The 23523-nt window shown below is 38.9% G+C and overlaps 3 protein-coding genes across 5 annotated transcripts; 1 reads left to right on the forward strand and 2 right to left on the reverse strand.

Moving 5' to 3' along the window:
• Nucleotides 1-237: 237 nt before the first annotated feature.
• On the reverse strand, nt 238-2909 carry LOC137962231 (ABC transporter I family member 19-like). The gene is made up of 6 exons (XM_068808978.1): nt 2746-2909; nt 1992-2152; nt 1789-1840; nt 1332-1468; nt 860-946; nt 238-758 (listed from the first exon to the last, which is right to left on the reverse strand). Exons 1-6 carry the CDS (start codon nt 2900-2902, stop codon nt 471-473), a joined length of 882 nt encoding a protein of 293 aa, XP_068665079.1. The 5' UTR covers nt 2903-2909; the 3' UTR covers nt 238-470.
• A 328-nt stretch (nt 2910-3237) lies between these two features.
• LOC137961976 (DNA excision repair protein CSB) lies at nt 3238-9419 on the forward strand. Of its 3 annotated transcripts, XM_068808649.1 has the most exons (7): nt 3238-3416; nt 3796-3942; nt 4611-5132; nt 5369-5771; nt 5858-7344; nt 7496-7963; nt 8444-9419. In XM_068808649.1, the coding sequence occupies exons 2-7, from the start codon at nt 3850-3852 to the stop codon at nt 9125-9127; spliced, it is 3657 nt and encodes a 1218-aa protein (XP_068664750.1). In that variant the 5' UTR covers nt 3238-3416; nt 3796-3849; the 3' UTR covers nt 9128-9419. The 3 variants fall into 3 exon arrangements, with proteins under 3 accessions (XP_068664750.1, XP_068664751.1, XP_068664752.1); XM_068808650.1 differs by having other exon boundaries at nt 3238-3942; nt 5870-7344; XM_068808651.1 differs by lacking the exons at nt 3238-3416; nt 3796-3942 and having other exon boundaries at nt 5061-5132; nt 5355-5771.
• Nucleotides 9420-9817: 398 nt separating this feature from the next.
• On the reverse strand, nt 9818-22291 carry LOC137961977 (uncharacterized protein At1g03900-like). Its single transcript, XM_068808653.1, has 3 exons — nt 21279-22291; nt 10972-11253; nt 9818-10054 (listed from the first exon to the last, which is right to left on the reverse strand). The coding sequence occupies exons 1-3, from the start codon at nt 21759-21761 to the stop codon at nt 9989-9991; spliced, it is 831 nt and encodes a 276-aa protein (XP_068664754.1). The 5' UTR covers nt 21762-22291; the 3' UTR covers nt 9818-9988.
• Between the last annotated feature and the right edge of the window lie 1232 nt (nt 22292-23523).

Here is a 23523-nt window from a genome sequence, read left to right on the forward strand (position 1 = left end):
ATATAAAAACTTGGTGTACTTAGCTTACAAATAAGGCTCATAGATGATATCAAATGCCAATTATTGTAACTACAAATGCACAATTTATAGAACTTAATGGAACAACAGGATCCCGCAAGCCAACTACGGGGATGGACCATGAAGCTTATTGATGTCATGATTAACACAAGCTGAAGCAAGGCCTCATGCTTGACCCCTGGTTCATAAAAAAATCCAACACAAAACTCTGACATGATGTACCCATTACATCAAGCTGGTGAATTTGTATCATCTGTCTAAACAGAAATAGAAAGAGGAAAATCAACTATAGTATGCCTTAGGATTCAAAACTTACTGGGAGGTAAGACTTGGTTTAGGATTTAAGACATGATTCAATAACCAGTTAGTAGGATGGAAGCACTTTGCAAATCACTGATCTGTGATAGTTTCTCAGGTTTCCTCAATTCACCATAAAGAGAAAAAGCAAGAGACTAACGATAGTAGGCCATGTGTCTGGATGGCCTAAGAGGAGAAGTGTCAAAGGGGGAAGCACGGGAGGGCTGGCTTGAGGGATTCAAAACATTCTTGGAGGTAGACTTGGTTTCTGATCGAAGCCATGACTCAACAACAGAGAGCAGATTGGAAGCACATTTCAATTCACAGAGCTCTGATAGTTTTTCAGCTTTCCTCAATTCACCATCTTGGATGTATGCAACATCTGTTGCCCAAGTCTCCAAGCCATCAAAGATATGAGTAGCATAAACAATCGTGGCTCCTCTCTGAAGAAAATTAAGCTTCTTATTAGCTACGGGAAGCTGTCTGAAATAAATTAATGTGAAGAAATAAAACTTCGGGGGAGGCACATGATCAATTTATTTACCTGCTGGCATTCTTCCTTAAAGAAATCAAGTAAATCCAGTCTTGCTACAACATCCAGATCAACAGTGACCTCATCAAGCAGAAGCACCTGTATTTCAATGGTTCAGACAATTAGAAATACATTTTGAGGATAAAGTTGTAAAAAACAGCAACTCTTGTTCATAATTGCCACACATATTTGTACAATCAGGTATACATTAAACCATCCCCAAGGATTAGTGACCCCCTAGGGAGATCTGTCCATGAAAGCCAACCTTGATAAGAAGAATGTTCTAACTCATTTCTACAGAATACAATTGGCCTTCACAACCATGGCCTTGAGAAATAGCCTGCTATTCTTTCTCCCACTTCGTACAGCCTGCATACTAAGAATCAAGACGTACAACAGCCAGACCAAGCACAGATCAAATAGAATGACCTAGAAGATCCCACCTATGTTAAGTGCATAAATCTTATCTAAGAGACAAAATTACCTGGAAAGGATGAAGAAGGCCCATGCAAATTTGGACCCTGCGTCGCTGCCCATCAGAAACTTTATGCATCCGCCACCGCAAATCAATATCAAGGAGCTCAATCAACTTCTCTCTCCTAACTGGATCTATCCCTTCAACTACAAAAGTAAAAAGAAGAAGAAAAAAAAAGATAACAGAAGCAAAAGAAGTCACTCTCATGAACAAGAGTGCTGCATTCTGATAGGAAATGAACTAGAATTTCCTGTCCCTACTAAGTCACTGGCACACCCAAACGGAGAGATAACTATCATCCGCAGCCTCTTGCAATAATAATTACTTAGTATGCCACACATTTCTTTGTTTGTGATTTGTTAAATGCACTGAAGCATTTCTTAATGAAATTACAGACCTTATGTAGCCAAGAGACAACAAAGTACAGAGCCATGGCGTAGCTCAAACATTGAACAGCACAACTTACCTCCAAAAATCATGTGTTCAGCAGAGAAATCTCCTTGGAGTGGAATTTCGCCCTGCAATTATATAAAATCGGTGTTATGAAGCAGTATGTCAATTATTTTTCTCTCTTTGTTGACACTTTTGTGATTAATTGCAAGTTACGTCCAAAAACAATGTGCAGAAAGTGAGAAGGGTAAGCACAGAATAAGAGAGACAAAGACTCACAGCGGAACCAACACTTTTGCTCCAGGAACCTCCTAGATAGGCAAGGTCGCCACTACAAACAAGAGAAGTGTCATGAAAAGCAGAACTGTTCAGCACTCGGACAACTTCTTTACCCCCCACCATGTGCTTTCCTGCCATAATCCTCAACAAAGTAGTCTTCCCTGCAATAGAGATGATAATATTAGATACATTAGGCAACACGGTTCCAACTTCACGGTATAAGACAACATTTTGAGCTAATAGCGATGAAAAATCCAGGACAACGAGTATCTGACTCTACATTTGTAAAGAACTTTGTAGTAGCACAATGCACCCGTCTTCCAATTAACCAATGGACTGAGAAGTTTGAGAATGATGGAAATTTATGAATAAATCAACTTAAAAGCAGACCTGGTTTTTTCCAATTTTATTTTTATTTTGTTCCAAATTAATAATTTGCGTAGTAGTTAGGGTTAGATGCTGGACTTCGGATAGGTGACTGACGAACAGGTTAGCAATACGACTTATTGTTCTTGAGAGCAACAAAGTTCATCACCCACACAACAATCAGGTCATGATCAGGTGAGCGAATGGAAACATCTAGGCTCCAAGAAGATTCGGAGGTCATATTTCAGTGTTAGGAAAGAGAGTAATCCCCTCACAGCGCGCGACGAATTTATGATAGCTCAGAAACAATTAGAAACAGATTAAAGAATAAATCCCGGTGGAACATAAGCGAAAGCGAATCAATTGAAGTCAATGAAATCGAATGTACCGGATCCATTGGCTCCAACAAGAAGGCATCGGGATCCCGGAGAGACGTTGAGATTGAACTTGGTGAAGAACGGGGATTGGCCTTCGTAAGCGAATTGTAGAGCACATACTTGGATGCTGGCGTACCCGTCCTTCGACTGGCCGACTCCAGTCCCCATTATGTCCATCCACAAGCCTCACAGACCTGTGGGCATTTCTCCGTAGTTTTAAAACTTCCGTGAACGGAGGCACCAACCACCTTCATACGTGGGCAGAGATTTTCCTAACATGTGTCATCTTGTGATATGGCCAACAAATTGATTTTTTTGTTATTTTTAAATAATTTTAAGTAATAACAAGGGTAAGGTTTAGAGGAGGATGAGTGCAATAATCGGCATTCAAGGGAGTAAAGTATAATTCTATAATTCTCTAGGAGGTGGATATAATTAACATTTTATTCATAAAAGCTGGCGATGGTAGACCGTAGACCAAAGAACAAAGAGCAAACAAACGATTTACTGCTTCTTATTCCTCTGCTGAAAGTATGAGAGAGGACTCGGAAACAACCCGAACCAGCGGCGCAGCGGCGACGGCGAGTCGTCTCATCCGAGAATCGGTCGTTTTCCACCTCCAGCTGGGTTCCTTATTGAAGAATTCAATTTTAAGGATCCTTTAGCGGTCGTAATTCACCTGGTGATCTCCTATTTTTTAATTAGAAAAAATTTGTTCTCTACATTATTTGCTGTGACTTCAGATTCCTCTTTGCTGTCTTATCGTTCGTTACTCGTTCGTGATTCCAGCGCGCTTCTGGAAGATTTTTTCTTTTTAGTTTGTTGTTTGGGTATTTTGTTCTCGAATTCTCCGTTGTCCCGTTACGACGTCGACTCTTGTAAAAAAATGTATTGACTTGGATTGATGCAGATTAAGAATCAAAATATGTCATTTTCTTTTGTTTTGGTCAAATTTGTGTCGAATTTTGGGAGTTTGTTGTGAACGAAGGTATATGCTAGTTTTTTTAAGATAATATTCTGTTCATTTGCTTCGGTTCTCAACCATTATGTTCTTTTGGCAGGGGGCCACGGTTTGGCGACATTATACATAGCAAGTGAGAAACATACCCAACACAATGAAGGGAGAAGAGGAGGATAATCTTCTATTAAGCAGTTTAGGCATCAAATCCGCTAATCCCGAAGATATTGAACGTGATGTAATCAAACAGGTATCTCTCAAGCTATACTCACTCTGACGTGATTTTTAAGGGTTTAGTCTTGCATGCTTATAATTATTTTATTTCTGTCTCTTGGTTTTGGCATAAACTGAAATGGTCGTCCTTTCTGGGAGAAGATATACTTTTTTTCCATGTTTTTTATTCCATTCTCAGATTTGAATGGCAGAAAGTAAACAGGAATGCATATAATATATGTCAGACCACAATCTAGATTTTGGAAATCGAAGGTTCTATTGTGGATTAGTGAATGTATATGTATTGAGTGCTGAACGTGACTACTTGGAAGTGGTCTGTATAATGATGGGAACATAGAAGGATATGATTAATGCATGAAGCATTGGGACGCTGTGAGTCAGACATTAAACTTTACAAGACCTTAGAACTGTATAAACGAAAATTATCTGTTTAATTCAAACTTTTGAAAAACATTTTCATTTTAATTTTTTTTCAGAACCCATGCCTGTGATGAGTTGCACTTTGTTGTACTTAATAAAAAGAATGTAAGCTTTCATTGGAGTCATAACATGCTTCCTTTAGAAATTGGATATATGAGGCAACAGGAAATTGATCTAAAAGCTAATATGATATTTTTTGGGCATATGACATCATTAGGGTGTCTAGTTCATATAATTTCAATGGCTATTTCTTGACCATTGCAGGCAAAGAATTATGCTGGAGGTAGCATTGAAGTTAGAGAATGCAGTGAGGAGGAAGAACTTGACCATAAGCCACCTTCTACCAGTCGAGCCAAAATCTCCAGTAGGCTTAGAGCCTTAGAAGTTGAAATAGAAGCTGTTGCAGAAACTGTTCAACATACAAAAAGAACTGTGAATATTGAAATTGTTGGGGAAGGAGACCAAGTGGATGATAAGAAGGATTCTCTTCAAAGTTCTGACAGTGGACTAGCCCTTCAACATGCACTAGCTACTGATCGTCTTAGAAGCCTAAAGAGAACAAAAGCTCAGCTCCAAAGAGAACTTGATGATCTTGTGGAGAATGATCCTGAGGAGGATATTCTGTTAGACAAGTTAGTTAAGGAAGAGCCAAAGCTGAAGAGAAAGTTGAAAGAAGTTCAGTCTTCAGGCAAGGATTCCAAAAAACGTCAGAAAGTTGTGGCATTTGATGATGATTTAGGTTTTGATGCAGTCCTTGATGCAGCATCAGCAGGATTTGTTGAAACAGTGAGTTCGATACAACTTTTCTCTCTAATGTTACCTTTCAGAAATGGATACCAACAAATTTGTTTTCTAAAAGGAAGGAAACACTCTGTATATGCCTTGTCATTGGCTTGAAATTTTGAGAGGCCAATTGAAGGCATTTCTAGTTCTTGTTCTTTAGCATGAGTTTTTGGTGCTTGTAAGTAAATCGGTATTCTACCTACTAATTGATCCTCAAGCTTAAAGTGTTTGTCTATCAGGAAAGAGATGAATTGGTCCGTAAAGGCATCTTAACTCCTTTTCACAAGCTTAAAGGTTTCGAGCGTAGACTTGAACAACCAGGCCCATCAAACCAGAATTCTTCAGTTGACGAGGACCCAAATGAGACTCTTGCAGCTGTCTCCATACCTAAAGTGTCTCAATCATTCTCTGAGATTGCAAAATCTCGCCCGACTACCAAACTCCTTGATGTAGAGGCATTACCAAAACTGGAAGCACCTACACGTCCTTTTATCAGACTAAAAGTTCCTCTAAGAGTTCCAGATCTCGAAGGTGCTGAGGGACCTGATGTGAAAAAAGGAAAACTTAAAAAAAAGAGGAGACCTTTACCTGGCAAAAGGTGGAGAATAATTGCTTCACAAGAGGAGCTGCTGAATGGAAATGGTATGCTTATTTTCTTTTCCCTAAAAGTACTTTGTGATTGTTGAACTTGTGCATGGTTCAAATTTTGCATCTTTACCATTTGAAAGTTTTATATGCAGAAAAAGACTTGGAAACATCTGATTTTGAGGAAGAAAACCTAGAAGAGATCGATGATCCCTGTGATAATCAGCACACTTATGTAACTCTTGAGGGAGGACTAAAAATTCCAGAGAACATCTTTTCTCATCTCTTTGATTTTCAAAAAGTTGGTGTTCAGTGGCTATGGGAATTACACTGCCAAAGAGCTGGTGGTATTTTAGGAGATGAGATGGGTTTGGGGAAGACGATTCAGGTCTTGTCTTTCCTTGCATCTCTGCATTTTAGTGACATGTACAAGCCCAGTATCGTCATCTGTCCTGTAACCCTTCTGCGACAGTGGAAGAGGGAAGCCCAGAAATGGTATCCTAGTTTTCATGTAGAGATACTGCATGATTCAGTTCAAATTCCCTCTGGTAGAAAGAAAAAAGGAAAATCCGATGATTCTTGTAGTGAAACAGACGAGTCATGGGATAGTGATAGTGAAAGGCCCACTCCAGTTCGTTCTACTAAAAAGTGGGATCACTTGATTGATCGTGTATTTAAATCAGAATGTGGGTTGCTCATCACAACCTATGAGCAAATCCGTTTACATGGGGAGAAACTGCTGGATGTTGAATGGGGATATGCTGTATTGGATGAGGGGCACAGGATTCGAAACCCTAATGCTGAAGTTACACTGGTCTGCAAACAGCTCCAAACTGTACACCGTATAATTATGACTGGTGCACCCATTCAGAACAAGCTCTCTGAGTTGTGGTCTTTGTTTGATTTTGTTTTTCCGGGCAAATTAGGTGTTTTGCCCGTGTTTGAGACTGAGTTTGCTGTTCCTATCACTGTTGGTGGTTATGCTAATGCCACTCCATTACAAGTATCTACTGCTTACAGATGTGCAGTTGTTTTGCGTGATCTTATAATGCCTTACCTTCTCCGACGAATGAAGGCTGATGTAAATGCACAACTTCCAAAGAAAACTGAACATGTCCTATTTTGCAGTTTGACTTCTGAGCAGAGAGCAGCATATCGAGCTTTTTTAGCTAGCTCTGAAGTGGAGCAAATATTTGATGGAAATAGAAATTCTCTTTATGGGATTGATATAATGAGAAAGATTTGTAACCATCCTGATCTGCTGGAAAGAGAACATTCTGCAAGTCACCCTGATTATGGAAATCCGGAGAGAAGTGGGAAGATGAAAGTTGTTGCACAAGTACTAAAGTTGTGGAAGGACCAAGGCCACCGGGTTCTTCTTTTCGCTCAGACACAACAAATGCTAGATATTCTTGAAACATTCTTGATTGGAGCTGGACATGTGTACCGGCGGATGGATGGGCTTACTCCTGTCAAACACAGGATGGCCCTGATAGATGAATTCAATGACACTACAGATGTTTTTATTTTTATTTTAACAACTAAAGTAGGAGGGTTGGGAACCAATTTGACGGGTGCCAACAGAGTGATAATATTTGATCCAGATTGGAATCCTTCAACAGATATGCAGGTAATTCCCTTGAGTGGTTTATTTGTTCTCTCTTTGTCACATCTTTTTTTTTAAAACTGTTGTGCAAGTATCTTCATTCATAATTTGATTCTATGTAAAAGTTGATTTGGCTGTGTTTGGAGACTGATGGGGAGACGATTCTCTAAACCAGGCTAGAGAACGTGCTTGGCGAATCGGGCAGAAACGGGATGTAACAGTCTATAGATTGATTACAAGAGGGACCATAGAGGAGAAGGTCTACCACAGGCAAATCTACAAGCATTTCTTGACGAATAAGATACTGAAGAACCCACAACAAAGAAGGTTCTTTAAAGCCAGAGATATGAAGGATCTTTTCACTTTGCAAGATGATCAAGATGGTGGTGCCACAGAAACATCAAATATTTTTAGTCAATTGTATGAAGAGGTGAACGCTGGTGTAGATGATCATAAGCAAGAGAAATTTGAATCCTCGACTCTGGCCTCGACTGATATTTCTCCCCTTGGAGATAAAAAAGGTTGTCTTGATGGAGCATCCACTATTGAACTGCAAGGAGAGGTTGATCAGAGTGGTGAAGTAGATGAAGTAGATGAAGAAACAAATCTGCTAAAAAATCTCTTTGATGCGCATGGACTCCATGTAAGATTTCCCTCTGGCATGTCTCTTTATTTTGGTTTGTTCATGTCCACTGCACAGATGGCTCAATTATGATGACCTAGTCTCTTAATAATCCCCATGAATGTGGTTATAAAGCCTTTGGAGGACGATGTCTTAACCTTCTGGTTAGTTCATTATAAATAAATTATCAGGAAACTAAACATCAATCACTGTTGAGGATTGCCTCACTAGTCTATTGGGTCCCTCCCCATCCACTTGGTTGTTTATAGACCGCTGGTCGTAGCACTTTGAGTTGGGATTTGCTGAAACCAGATTATGGCTAATGTTCATGATTGAGCTGCATACATGGGTTGCTCCAGACTCAGATTTCAGCTTACCAGTGACTGGTTCAACAAATCTTGTTTCTTATCTGTCAATTTGTCATGTGTCAATGCATTGAAAACCAGTTTAGAAACTCTATTCCTTTAATGTATGTAAATAATTGTTTTTTCTCTTTATCAGAGTGCAATGAACCATGACATGATAATGAATGCCAATGATGGAGAAAAGATGAGGCTTGATGAGCAAGCTTCCCAAGTTGCACAAAGGGCTGCTGAAGCATTGCGTGAATCACGGAAGCTCCGGAGCCGAGATGGTGTTTCAATTCCAACATGGACCGGAAGAGCTGGTGCTGCTGGTGCTCCGCCGGCTGTTCGTAGAAAATTTGGCTCAACAGTAAATACACACTTCAATTCTTCAAAGCCTTTGGAGGAGTCATCTGGAAATGGTGGACCTTGCAAACCCATTGACTTTGCAGCTGGCATCTCTTCTGGGAAGGCTTTATCTTCAGCAGACTTACTATCTAGAATTAGGGAGACAAGAGAGAGAGCCGAAGCTGATGGCCATGATTGTCAAGGTGGTTCTTCCTCTGGCTCTCATTCCAGTGCACGAAATCGAGGGGGCAGCAGGGGTTCTAAGGCTCCAGTTAAGTTTGTGCAGCCCGAGGTATTGATTCGCCAGCTCTGTACATTCATACAGTTACAAGGTGGAACTACCAAATCTTCTTTTATAGTACAACACTTTAAAAACAAAGTACCCTCCAAAGATCTGGGTCTCTTTAAGAACCTTCTCCGTGAAATAGCCATACTGCAGAAAGACCAAAACGGGTGTTCCATATGGGTTCTCAAGGCAGAGTATAAACATTAGCAATCTCTCAGTGTGGCAATTCAATTTTGTGCAGTTTGGATCCAGACATTTAAGCTGCTGCAACCAAGTTCTTTCGAAGAAGGTAGTAATTGTGCATGTTTAAACGAGGCTCCTCCCTTACTTTGAATAACTGCAGGTAGCATATAGGTATTGGAAGGGGAAACCGCTTACTGTGAGGATCCATCTTATCTGCCATTTTTGGTGTATAGATTTGGTAAAACTGCTTCGGCTCATTGTAGAAATTCTTTTGATTCTTTTTGTTGTCTAATAGAGTGCCCTATTTGAAAGAGAATTTTTGAATTTAACCTCTCAAGACCTGTACTGCCTCAGAATTCTGGGCCAACAAATTTAAAAGAAAAAACAGTTCTTTTCTAATCTTGAGTGTGTAATGGAACTATTTACAGCTTTGGTATTGGAAACGCTTGTTGTAACAGCTTATGTGGGTGCACCAGAAATTGTGCGAAGGGAGAAGAGCTGTGACAACCCTCAAAATAGTTCAATTCCAGAATAAAACAGGAGTCTGAGTTTGTTTGGCATTTCTGTTGACACTGTCACTTTATATCAGAATCAAGCTAGTTGGAGTTTAGAAATTGGAGTAGACGACAGGAAATCTGAAAGTGTGTGACCAGAAATAATCAAGCTAGTTGGAGTTTAGAAATTGGAGTAGACGACAGGAAATCTGAAAGTGTGTGACCAGAAATTGAGCTATGCAACATTCATTGATTATTTTCCGACAAGAACAATACAACGCCTATCTCATGCCTCTCAAGCCGAAAGAAATAAACAAAGGAAAGAAAAACAAAAACGTTATGAAGAATACAAGGAAGGTTATCTTCGAATTACGCAGATGCTGTCATAGATTTAAAACGCTGCCCATCCCGACGCTGTACTCTTTGCTGAATCTGACCCGGTGGAAGGAAGACTTCTCTGCAAAATAACCAGCACCCAAATGTCAGAAAAGTAGCAGATTTCTCATGGGTCTATCATCGTCTATCAGTAATTTTACAACAGTACTCGACCAAAACCTTTAATACAAGGGATAATCACGGATTGCGCATATGTACTTAAAAGACTGTTTAGAACACCGAAAGTAGAGAGAAAAAAAAAAAAAAAGGTTTTTCTTCTCTTGTTTGGATACCCATGGAAAATGAGAGAGAAAATGAATATAGTTTATCTTGTTTGGATACAAGTGAAAAAAAAATTAGAAATATTTTAATTTTTTTATGATTAAGATTTTCTATCAAGTTTCCATTTCTTTTTTTTCTCCCAAAATTCCATCATTTTGTTAGAGAAATTTTTTTCACTAAAAGAGAAAATGACTTTCCATCTTGTTTTCTTTTTTCTCCATGATTCTCTGCTGCCAAACAGCAGAAAATCACTTTCTTTCTCCTTTTTTTTTCTTTTCTAGGGGTTCCAAACAGACCATAAGAGACACTACCTGAACCCACTTGAACATGTTCAGCTACCAATGAATCACAATGCCCCATGGCGGACAAGAGACACAAGAATTAGAATTTGTTACTGTATGTGAATGGAGAAGAAACTATTCAAGAAATACCCAACCGACAGTGTTAAGGTCATAAGACCATAAATTTCGACACCATGTAAATAGCCCACTACCACTACTGAATACTACAGTTAAAGTCCAGTCTGCACTCGGCCTACCAACGGCTTGTATTGATGCTCACTTGATTCAGCCAAAGGTCGAGTTGGTTCATCGGGGAGGCCAATAAGACACTACGAGGGCTTTCTAACTTAGAAAATAGCTATAAAAGTGCATTTTACCATCATTTCAAGAGAGTAGATTTGGATGAAAAGCATGAGAGAGAGAGAGAGAGAGAGACCTCAAGAACTGAAAGATCTGATAAAGAATCAGCTGTATGCCTTTTGTCCTCATTCACAGGCTCGAGTTCAACTGCATGCGGAGAAGTCATTCGAGCAGCCACAGGGTCATTGGGTGGGGGAGGAAGAGCTGACCTGATTTTTCCAGCCCCACTTGGTGGCGGTGCAAGAGAAACATTTAGCTTTCCAGAGTTAGAACCACTTCCTGACAAGCCTGCAGCTGAGAGCATACCAGCTCTGCTAGATGGTTTGGGCTTGACATTTATCCGGATAGTCTCCCCGTCCTAAAAACAAAAAGTTAGCAATTAAATCTTAGGAAAGAAGAAAAAGTACCAGCATTTATGTATGCAATGTAAGAGAGTCTCTTGGAGTCAAGTGCAAAGATATTGTGAAGGAGTCACAGCACCTGTCTATGAAACTAAGGTAATATAGAGATTTTTTTCTTTTGACAACAATAAATAGAGATCTACTGCACAGTAATTTACAAAGAAGTTCTAGCCATACAGGGGGTGCCTAGGAAGTGAGGTACCACATACCCCATTTCCTTCTGCATGGAACCCTTTTTTTTTTATATCTTGTAATAAGATACATCTGCAAATTTGGACACCTCTCAAGACTTAAAACAAGCAGTTTTCGAAAGGATATTGATGTAAGAAATGTTTTTGCCACATCTTTGGGAAGTTTTCGAACATATAATCTGCTCCTCTGCTCTAAGTGTTCATTGTAATATAAAAACAATCAAAAGGTAAAGTATTGAAAATTTCATTATAAGCTGTAGACTAAATCGGTCTTTGTTTACTACTTAACTATACCTCTTCAGCTTGTATAGTAATTTTTTTATGGTTATGACCACTATATGTTCCTATTTTGAAGAGAAGATATACAAACCTTAAAGAGCGGTGTTTCTCAGTCAGCATGAATGAGCAGAATATATGGCTAAAAATAAACCATCAGTAAGTCTTCCATTTTTTAAAAAATTTAACCTCATGAACATCTTGAGGATTCAACTTCCTTCACATTTGCTTCCCCAAATGTGACATTCAAGTTCTAATAACATTAACTACCACCCTGACTACAGTTATTTACATGTGAGAACAGAGCATTAAATTTTGCCAATATTAAGTATAAAAAGTTAGTAATAGTATCCACACTGATTGTACTAATATCCATAAAAAAGATGTATATCAGGAAAAGAATGGGATTTACTGAGTTTGCAATTTCAGTACTGGGATATGTATTCTGCAATTCTATCAGCATATTTCTTTCCAGAATACAGAATCCTAAAGTTAAGGTGCTCTCCATGGATTACTGCTGACATTAGAGAGAATAGAAGAAAGAGAAAGAAAGAAAAGACAAAAAGAGAAGGAAGAAAGGAGTACAGAGAGGTGGAGGAGAAGAGAAACAGAGAGAAAGAGAGGAGCAGAGGGGGAGGAAAGAAGCTCTCCTTCTGTAATTCACTCAATCTCTGACAAAAAAAAATTCTCCAAAGATGTGAAAAATAAAGTTTAGTAAGAAAAAGGGAAGAGAGAAAAGTGATGCTGGGGGAGAGATAAGAGGAAAGGAGAAAGAAGAGGTTTTCTCTTTCTTTTGGCATTTTATTTCCTTTCACTCAAAATGGATGTGGACCTCTGCAAGGATAATGAACAGACTGTAATTCCATAGAGAAAGGAGAAGTTCCTCTTCTGAATTTTTATTCCCTTCATAACATAATGAAAATGACATTCTGAAGCATGGGAAACAGCAGATATTCCTGTTCTACAGTACTTATCTTAAACATGGTCTTGTTCTTATCAATAGAAAATTCTCTACATATAAAGTTACCAAATGGTTGAAACACTTCTTTCTCTCAATCATTGACACTCTTTTTCTACTTTAAATGTCTGAAAACAACAATATAGTAACTGACAGAAATTAGAACATCCAGTTAAAAAGAAAAAAATAGGAGTCAGAATGTCAAACGTAGTGTAAGGGAAGGTTAGTCATTTTACATTGTGTATTTCGCTGAGAGTACTGCTCATGTTTAGAATGTTGAGACGAATCTATAGTTCAGTTTTTACATTGTTTAGAACTGTGGTTAGGAAGTTAAAAAGAGTTATGTACAAGAGAGTAATTCTGTAATTATACCTCAAACCACTTTAAGTTAATAAGAAAAAAGAGGGGTCGTGTACTGACCTAATGAGAGCCTACTTGACGTGCTCTTCCAGTCTCTCTCCTCTCCTTCTGTCCTTCTTCACTCTTCATTATTCGCCTATTTTATATTCTCTTTCATGATATCAGAGCAGCAAGGTTGAGCCCATAAAACTCTTCTTCCTATTTTAATGCAGCAACTCTTCAAAGAAGGGGATTTCAGGATTTACTACTGACTGAGAGTCAAGGTTTGATTTTTCTTGTTTCCTACAGTGTGTAATAATCCTCGGATTAATGGTCTGTGCTGCCAATTGAGCAAGTTCTATGTCTAATTAGTGCCCCAAGGGAGTTTTGACTTGGGATATCCCATCTGTAGTGTGCAGGGTACTAACCCTGTGCCTAGTGCTTGCGTCATCTTCAGGGGGGCAGATATCAGCCAATTTCTTGCAATTTTTGGAGGTAAGGCTGAAATTATTCTTGTTGAAGGTGTTTTGGTTGAAATTTGAGTTTCTGATCAAAGCCCTAATAATTGAGCTGGGGCCCACATAGCCTGTGTAGGCATCACTCCATGGTGACTTTAATTTTTTAATTGAGTTGGCTGTTATTTATTACTTATGGTTGATTCTGGTAAGATAATCACCTCACACAATGCTAATTCATATGCATGCTCCCAAGTTGTATTGAGGTAATATTGTGCTTACTGTTTGTTTTCTTATAAACAAGATGGTGCAGGACAAGGTACGTCCTTTAATTTTCTGCTTCCGATTGTGGCGTTTGGAATGGGAAGTAATACAAACAGAAAGGAAAAGGGGAATTGAGAAGAAGAAGAGAAGAAAGAGAAGAATAGACAAGAAGAAGAGGGAGAACGGGAAGATAAGACGCAGAGGAAAAATCTTAATTCATTTTTAATAATCACTAACCCGATTAAAATCAATTAATAAAAGAGAAACTAAAATTCAAAATTCAAAAAAGGGATAAATCACTAGCTGATAAATCTCATAAAATCAGGAAGATAAAAACAAAAAAAAAAGCAGGTAAATGAATTACAAAAATATGGAATCACCCAACCACAATGTGGTGAGTCCTGGCGGGGTCCTATGCCTCCGAGTGTATACTCGGGTGAGTGGTGGCATACTGGATAGCATGCTGACCGAATTACCAAAATCGATGACATGCTGGATATCACGCATATGAGGCAGTGCATTAGGAAGATCCTGGGGAAAAACATCTGGGAAGTCCTGTAAAATGGACTCTACCTCTGGTGAAGGATCTTCAAAGGGGTGTACAGGTGCCACGCGGGCTACCAATAAAAAAATGTAGATTCATGCAGCATTTCTTGCTCCAGATCCTTGAGACTAATGATGTGTAAAGTTTTCTTTTGAGTGTTCAGTTGTCCCTTACCTTGTGTTATGGGCTTAGGTGGTAGTGGCTTGAGGTGGATAGTCTTTCCTTTAAACACAAAGGAACAAATTTTAGAGCACCTATAAATGGTGGCATCCAAATCATAAAGCCACAGTCTACCCAAAATAATATGACCCACATCCATGGTAATCACATTACACCAAATATCTTCCTTGTATTCAAGGAATTGACTGGGAATCAAACACCGTCCTTCAACTAAGATGGAAGTGTCATTGACCTATGAAACCCGATACGGTCTAGGGTGTGGAATGGTCTCAAGGCCTAGGTGGGTAACAGTACGAGACGATACAGCATTGATGCAACTGCCGCTATCAATGATGACTTTACAACCCTTGTCGCCACACTTAATATAAGTATGAAATATAATAGTTTGACACTAGTCATCAGACTCTTTGGGTTGAGTCAACGCACATTGGACAATATTCATTATGGGGATGGAAGTGGTAATAGACCTGATGCAACTTAGACTGCTCGAGTTGTCCTCACATTTTTCTTCTAATAGATCAAAATCGGTCAGGTCAAGCTCATACTCTATATTCTCCTAATTGTCTTACGGTGACTCTTGATCCTCAATGAGTAGGGCCCAAGTACTACAATTGAACGTAATGTAGCCAAATCCTTGGCATTTATGACACTGAATTCTAGAATTGAATTTGGACACATCTTTCCCTATTCCTGAAATAGGGGGTTCCGAAGTGCGATTCACTCTCAAAGGGGGTGCCCCTGATGGTGGATGACCTAAAAAGCATTGGACGAGTGTCAATCCCACATGTAAGTGAGAACTTGGAGGCTAGCTCGTAATTATGTGCAAGTGCATAAGCATCCTCCATTGTTGTGACACCTCAAAGTAGCATTTCACGCCTAAGGTCATCATTGAAGCCTTTTCTAAATCAACTCAAGGTAATCACCTCATCTTCAATGACAAAACAATGCATCCGAAACTTATCAAACCGAGTGATGTATTCGCCGAAGGACTTATTTCCCTGCCTAAGATTGTGCCACTAATCTAAGAGAGTGCTTCGATAGGAAGGGGAAAGGTATTTAGTCTATAATTTGAGCTTCATTTTCTCCCAATGTGTAATAGGAGGTTCACACCTTCTAGCGATATCCTTCTCAACAGTTTCCCAGAAAAGTTGAGCAGTGCCAGTTAAAGTCATTTTGGTAAACCTAACCTTCCTATCCTCAGATAGTTCATACAACTCGAAAAATCGGTCCATCTCACGAACCCATGTGGAAAATACCCATGGATCCAAACGACCATCAAATACAAGGGCCTCGACCTTTATATGTTTCAAAATTTTGTCTTCGGGCACCTCATAGCACTGGGGGTAGGATGCATAATTCCTAAAAGAAAGGAATATATGAGGATGAGCACGTGGGAAGTCCTCCTCTTTAGTACCATAACCTCTAGGAGACCTAGCTTCTATAGGGCTTTTCCTTTTGGTTGATTGAATTTCTAGGACAATGAGTCTATCATTAATGGTGCCAAGTTGTTCTCAAATCAACAAAGATGCAAGACAAGAGTGTATAGACTAATAAGGTAAAGGAAAAAATGAAACTAAAACAGTTACATAGATCACACTAATTGGCCAAGCTTCAAAATTAACAATAAGAATTGAAAGCACATAGGTAATGTAGGCACACAAAAACTAAATGTCATTATTCTTCTTTTTTAGCACGGATTTTGAGGTCTAATTAATGTTGGTACAACTAACTACCAGCACAAAAATAAATATTAATGCAATTTAAGATAAACCGTGTAATACCGAAGAGGGGTAGAACGACGTAACCTGGTAGGCTGGTTGGGGTGGACAGAAGTGACGTATGCAATATAAACAATGAGCTAGAGCAAACAAGTTGATGATGATTCTCCCTTTCTTTTAAAAATTATGAAGACTTACACATGCAAATCACTCACGATTGGAATTAAAGGCCATAAGGGGGGGTGCCAGACTTTGGTTCGGTGCTGGTGACGAGACGATGTTGGTTGTCGATGGGGGCGATGGTTCCGGCTGACAACGGCAACGGTGTTTTTAGCGGTGGCGAGGTACGTTACACAACTATTGACGATGAAATGAAAGATCAAGCTCATGTTCAATGAGGAGCATCGGTGGACGGTGTCGCTAGCAGACCAATGATGGAAGACGGTGTTGCAAGACGGCAACAATGATAGAAAGACCTCAAAGATGAGTGTCGATGGCTAAAATCAGGGTTTTCAGCGGTGATGTGGTATTTGCGAGAGGTTGGGTGCAGTCACAAGTGACGGCGGAGAAAGAGAAAGAGAAAGAGGTCGGTCTATTGGTGAGGACCAGCGATTGGATGATCGATTGACTGAGGTGTTAGGTCGACGTGTTGATGCTGCGTAGCTTTGAAAGTCAGCTCGAAGAGGAAAGGCTGAGAATTGAGAAGTTAATTTGGGTTGAGGAAGGGGTTAGTTTTAATTGAGTAGTGGTTGGTTTCGTTAAAGCAAGAAGGATGGGCGCCAAGAGGATGTCGGAGGAGGTGAAGGCTCACCAAAGGGATCATCGGATCTGATACCAAACTGATGCGGGACGAGATATATCCTTTAATTTTTTGGTTCCAATTGTGGCGTTTGGAATGGGAAGTGATAGAAACAAAAAGGAAAAGGGAGTTGAGAAGTAGAAAGAGAATAATAGACAAGAAAAAGACGAAGAAGGAGAAGAGAAGAAGCAGAAGGAAAATCTTAATTCATCTTCAATAATCACTAATCCGATTACAATCAATTAATAAAAGAGAAACTAAAATTCAAAATTCATAAAAGAGATAAATCACTAACTGATAAATCTCGTAAAATCAGGAAGATATAAACAAAATAAAATCAGATAAATGAATTAAAAAAAATATGGAATCACCCAACCACAATGTGATGGGTCTTGGTGGGGCCCTATGCCTCTAAGTAAACTCGGGTGATTGGTGGCATACTGATGTCCCCACCAAAAGATACCTTCTTAAGCACTTGGAGGCAAAGTTCCCCTCCAAATACTAAACCATCTGCTACATTGTTTCCCACTTGTCTCATATTTTTGGATGTGTCGATTTTACTTATGATACATCTGCTAAAAAATTGTCTACTTGTGCAATCAAGTGTATTTTTTGGGGTTATTGTTATACACTGAAGGGATATAATGTTGTCTATCCACTAGAAAGACGTTTATATCTGTCGTTGAGACATTTTTTGAAGATGTTTCTTTCTTTTCTCTCTGACAAGGAATCAACTCCATCTCTTGCAGATACATGTATAGTTGCTTTTACTTATGTGGAAGATTTTCCTCGCTACCCTTACAGGTATATCAACGGCAGAAAACTGTTCGAACATTAGTCAAGGTTCCCTCTCTCTCACTTGTTGCAGAATCCTCTTCGTCAACAACTCTTGAGGTAACCGGTTTAGATCTTCCTATTGCTCTTTGTAAAGGCGTACGTATGTCCACTAGAAATCCGTTGTCTCGGTATGTGTCCTAAGGTTTGTTGTCCACTCGGTACAAACAATCTGTTATGTCTTTGTCTTCCTATACTATTCCTTCTTCAGTAAAAAATACTCTCTTGCCTCTTCAATGGAAGCAGACTAGGGATGTTGAGATAGAGGCACAACGTAATGGAGGTACATGGAGTTTATGTGACCACCTTCGGATGCTACAGTTGTGGGATGTCGTTGGGTTTACAGTATGAAGTATAGAGCATAAGGATCTATTGACAAATATAAAGCTAGATTGGTGGCAAAGAGGCATACTCAAACTATGGCATCGATGTTTTTGAGACCTTCTCACCCATTGCCAAATGGACTTTTTGTTTGCACTCTTGTATTTGTTGCAGTTAACCAAGGATGGCCCTTGTACCAATTGGACATTAAAAATGCCTTCTTAAATGGAGATTTAGATGATGAGGTAAGGGGAGACTGGACAATGTGCAGATTGAGGAAGGTAATTTATGGACTCAAACAGAGTCCTAGGGTATGATTTGAGAAGTTCAGCTAGGTAGTAATGTCTTTTGAGCTCTCAGGGAGCCATTGATCACTCTCTTTTTGTTATGAAGCGCTCATTTGAAATTGTAGTATCACTTGTCTATGTTGATGATATCATCTTGTCAGGGATTGATAAGAAAGGAATTGAGGCAGTAAAGGACCATCTTGCTAAACATTCCCAACCAAAGATCTAGGTTCTTTAAGATACGTCTTTGGGATAGAAGTTGTCAGAAACAAAGTGGGGCTTGTCTCACCACAAAGGAAATAGTAATTGATATGCTACAAGAGTATGACTTCCTGTGGAGACACCTACCAAAGTTGGTAATGATCTTCATGGTGATGAGCTTAGAGACAGAAAAAAATGTGTCAAATATTTAATTAGGAAGGTGATTTATGCCACAATTACTCGTCCTGGTACATCATTTTCCATAAGTGTAGTAAGTCAATTCATGGAACATTTACGCAAAATTTGTTTGAAGGCTGCTCAAAGGATATTAAGATATTTTAAAGGGTCACCTGGAAAAGGGTTGCTTTTTTAACCTCATAATCATTTTAAAATATAAACTTTATTAGATGCAAACTATGTTAGATCCTAGCGACATTGGAAGTCCATGTTTGGTTATTGTATGTTTATAGGAGAAAACTTGGTAAGTTTAAAGAGCCAAAAGCAAAATGTAGTTGCTTGTTCTAGTGCAAAAGCTGAGTATAGAGCTATGGCTTATACTATAAGCGAGCTAATGTAGGTAAGATATTTTCTTTAGGAGTAAAATTAACATGCTACATAACCTATGACCATGTATTGTGATAACTAGGCAACCATTTTCATTGCAAGTAATCTAGTGTTTCATGAAAGAACCAAACATATAGAGGTTAACTGCCACTTTATTCAAGATGTGGTAATGAGAAAAGAATTTGTTACCCCCTATGTCCGTTATAGTGATCAGGTTGGTGATGTCTTTATTAAAGCCTCAGGTAGAAGTGACTTTGGGACATTTTATTACAAGCTTGGGGCTCTTAGACATATATGCTCCAACTTGAAGGGGGAGTGTTAAATGTATTGTAAGGGTAGTTTAATCATTTTACATTGTTTGTGTACTTCGGTGAGAATATCATCATGTTTAGAATGTTGAGATGAGTCTATGGTTCAGTTCTTATGTTGTTTAGAGATGTGGTTAGGAAGTTATAAGGAGTTACGTTCAAGAAGAGGGGTAATTCTGTAATTAATCTCAAACCACTTAAGTTAATAAGAAGAGAGAGGGGTCATGAGAGCCGATTAGACGCTCTCTTTCAGTCTCTCGTCTCTCGTTCTTTTCTTCTCTCTTCATTATCCTCCTATTTTTTTATTTTCTTTCACAGAAATACAAGATGAAGAGACAAGCATAAATACAAGAAACAGCAAACAAGAAAGACCATATAGGAAATCTGGTGAGGCCCCAATTGTCAGGCACAACCTCATCATCAAACTATATTTTCACCCTGCCACTTCAACCAACTTTGGCAGCCAAAGCTTCTGCTTTCAGATAATGGATAATAATAAAAGCAACACCAGCATTAAAAAAAAAGTTCTAAAGTTATGGTTATAAACCAGGATGTGAGCAGCATGAAGCTGACTAGATCAAATTTCAGCAAAAGAGAAGCAATTACCAAGGCACCTCTTTTGGAACCTTTGACCTCTTCTAAGCATGGGTAACCAAGACTGAATTTTCATCGCTTGCCCTTGTTCTCAACTTGTACACATCATAAGACAGACCCCCTTATGCTTTCTCTTTTTTTTCTTTTGGACCCTTTTCTTCCCAAATGAGCTTCAGGTAAAAGAAGTGGCACATCTTTCAACTTACTCTCTGTCATACTTCAAAAGCGACAACATGAATTCTGTTAACAAATACGTATACACGGCAATGTGAATAACACTTTAGTGAATGTATTCCGTATAGACAAGAGACTTTCTCTATGCACAAGTACCCCATGATACATCTATAAGTTCTATTTGTGGGTTCCATCTTGCACCTCTCCTGGAAAGACTAGTTGTGTTTTGCAGTCTGGAGAGATCTCTTGCCAAAATGGCAAAAGTCTTTCCACATACATGGAGGAGTGCAGACAGAAAAATCAGCCCATTAACCTGTAGTGCCCATGCTCTCCCACCCCTGTCCACCAGTACAGAGGGAGATTTTTTTTTCTTGTCATATTTTATTAGATAGCTCCAACTAAACACCGTGCCAGCCTCTCAAAGTCCTATGTAATGCATACAGATTTGATGCCACAGAAACACAAACCTTTATTAAACTATTGCCTCTCTAGACCAGTGTCGCCAATTGGAGCAACAAAATCAACCAGCCAATGAGATAAATGGTCCTAGACATAGACAAAGCAAGACCAATTTTGCTAGACTTGTATTTGTTGATCCTACTAACACATTTGCCGCTCACATACAAAAGAAAGATCCACTCGATCGTTCAGTGAAAGCAAATTTTCAGGATCAGCCATGGTAAAAACGTATGCAGAAGCCAAGTTCCTAAAATGAAAGGATGTACCATTATCCTCTAAATATGAAGAATTTCAAGTTCAGTAGTCCGTGTAACATCAGAAGAATAATGTTCCTACTTACAGGAATAACATCACCGACGAAAGCTGCAAAATCTGAAGTATCAAACAAATTCATCCTTTCCTCGCCCATAAAAAAAAAAAAGCTTGCGTAACAAGTTCACATTTTGCAGTGGAAATAAAAATAAAATAAAATAAATGAGATAAGAGTTTTTATTCCAATTGATTAAAAGATAATACCTTTAATCTATGGTTCACTGCTGGATGAATATCGATTTGGCAATCTTCATTCACTTCTCCAGTCTCCCTTTCATGTTCCCTCTTCACATACTTCTCATGATCTGACAAAGCGACGTTAAAATCAAATGCTTCATTCCGCTCCGTGAATCCTAACCCTATAAACGCATGTTTGCCCATCCCGTCCTCAATTTTCAGCACAAAGTACCGAGATGAGTCAAGAACAGTTTCCACAGAATTCTCTCTTTGGCCGGGGTAAACGAAGCAAGCAGCAAATAGCTCGCCTGAATTGGGATCCTCCAGGCGAATCTCACATCTATCCTTACAAGAAACTACTCTGAGACGTCCTGACCAGATCTTGTCTGATTGCAGCCACTCGCCACATTTGTATCCGCCACTGGTAGTCCGAGGCGGAATTTTGTAGACGGAGACTTCACGAACCACCAAAAGAGTGTGCTCGAAAGAGTCCTCTTCCTCAAACGACATATTGTCTCTTTGAGCTCTAAGACTTGTTTGGAATAGTTTGGCGGGTCTAAATTCCAAAGTTCAAATCGTAAGGAACCGAGTCCGAGATTGTGACTCAAAACATGTATTTCAACAATAAGAGGTGAAAACTTGATCGAATTTAAAAAGGGCAAAAGGGTTTCTTCCGGAGGGCTTTTGCTAGGGGCGACAAAACGCTCGACTAGGAAAGCTTTTTGCAGTTTCAACACGAGTTGAAAAAAATGGTCCGTCTGTTACAATGCCAAGCTTGTCGGTATCTAAGAATGCGAAACCGTAACCTTGCAGACGCGGAATCTAGAATCCTAGATTTGGCCTTCAGAGCCAGCGAGAAGGCATTAGGCAATTTCAAGGTTCTTTCTAAAAAAATGAAGAATCTATCAGTTTTCAGAAGATCGACATCGAAACTGCGCCTCTTCGAAATACCTGAAACCTGCGTTTCGGAGAATCTGGCCGGTTCGGTTTCCGAGCACGGAAATTTAACAACAAGACGCGGTAGAGAGAGGGAAACAGGGGCTGAGATTGGTGGATTAGCAGGTAGTATTGACGACGTGAAATTAGAGGTAATTTGATGTGGATCTGAAAAATAACCTCCCAAAATGATGTATTTTCAAATGTGATCGTATAGTTAGAATCTAAAGGGGGACATTTACCTATAGGTTGTAAACATGGCAGGCTAATCCGATACCAAAAACGTGTAAACCATGGAAAACGGCTAAGATAGTCGTTGATCATGATCAGATAACTGAGATAATGTTTCGCATCAAATGGTTTTCGTATTGGATCACCACTCTCGGTTGTTAATATAATTTTAATAAAAACATTAAATATTAAAATATTTTTATTTTTCTATATTTTACATAAAATAAAAGTTGGAGGAGAGAAAAAGGGGGGCAGGGGGGTGGAGAAGCAATGTAATTGTTAATTTAATGAATTAGAAATGTGACATCTACAAGACAACATTTTTCTATGACATGAAGGACTTATTTGAAACTCATCCTTCAATACATGGTCTATCACTTCTTCTTTTCACTCTTTTCAAACATATATAAGGTTTTTAACCAAATAATTCACATTTTCTTCTTCTATATCAAATGAGAAAATGTGACCAACTTTCTCAAAAATGGGTTTCTCTTTCTTTGATGAAAATAAGGTGTATATTATGAAATATTATGTGATATAACATTTTATAGTATAAATATAAGCATTAATAGTATTACATAGTAGGGTTTACCCACATAGTGCATAAAATGGGGTTACCTAAAGTTACTTATAATAAGTTGCCTATAAGGCCAATTATAATGTTACCCTTAAAGGAACTTACGATCATTCAATTGACCACAACAACCAACCTAAGAATAACCTAAACTCACAAAGGGATTTTCTAGTAGCTTACTAGGCATTCTTTTCTAAACTCGCAAAGGAATTTTCTAATAGTTTACTAGGCAATTTTTTCTAGACCCACGAAGGGATTTTATGACAGCAACTTAGTAAACACCTAGGCCTAGATCTACCAAGGGTTTTTCAGCATTATTTACCTTCACAAGGAATCATGGCTCATAGAAACAACAACTAAGTCTTCCTAGCATTTTCCTCTTCGGTCGCATAGGCCTCTCTCGTTCAAATTGAGTTGAGGATAGTCTTATCTCGGCAAGGGTTACTTGCTTAGAATTCAACCCAAATATAAAAACCTCTCAATAAGGAAGATGTTAGGTCCTTGAATGACTAGATTCCAAAGTTCAAAGCT

This window comes from Aristolochia californica, unplaced genomic scaffold (genome assembly GCF_029961685.1).
Source record: "Aristolochia californica isolate CCGP_79_NKW_82.1479 unplaced genomic scaffold, dmAriCali1.0.hap1 SCAF_4, whole genome shotgun sequence".
NCBI classification, from domain to species: Eukaryota; Viridiplantae; Streptophyta; class Magnoliopsida; order Piperales; family Aristolochiaceae; genus Aristolochia; species Aristolochia californica.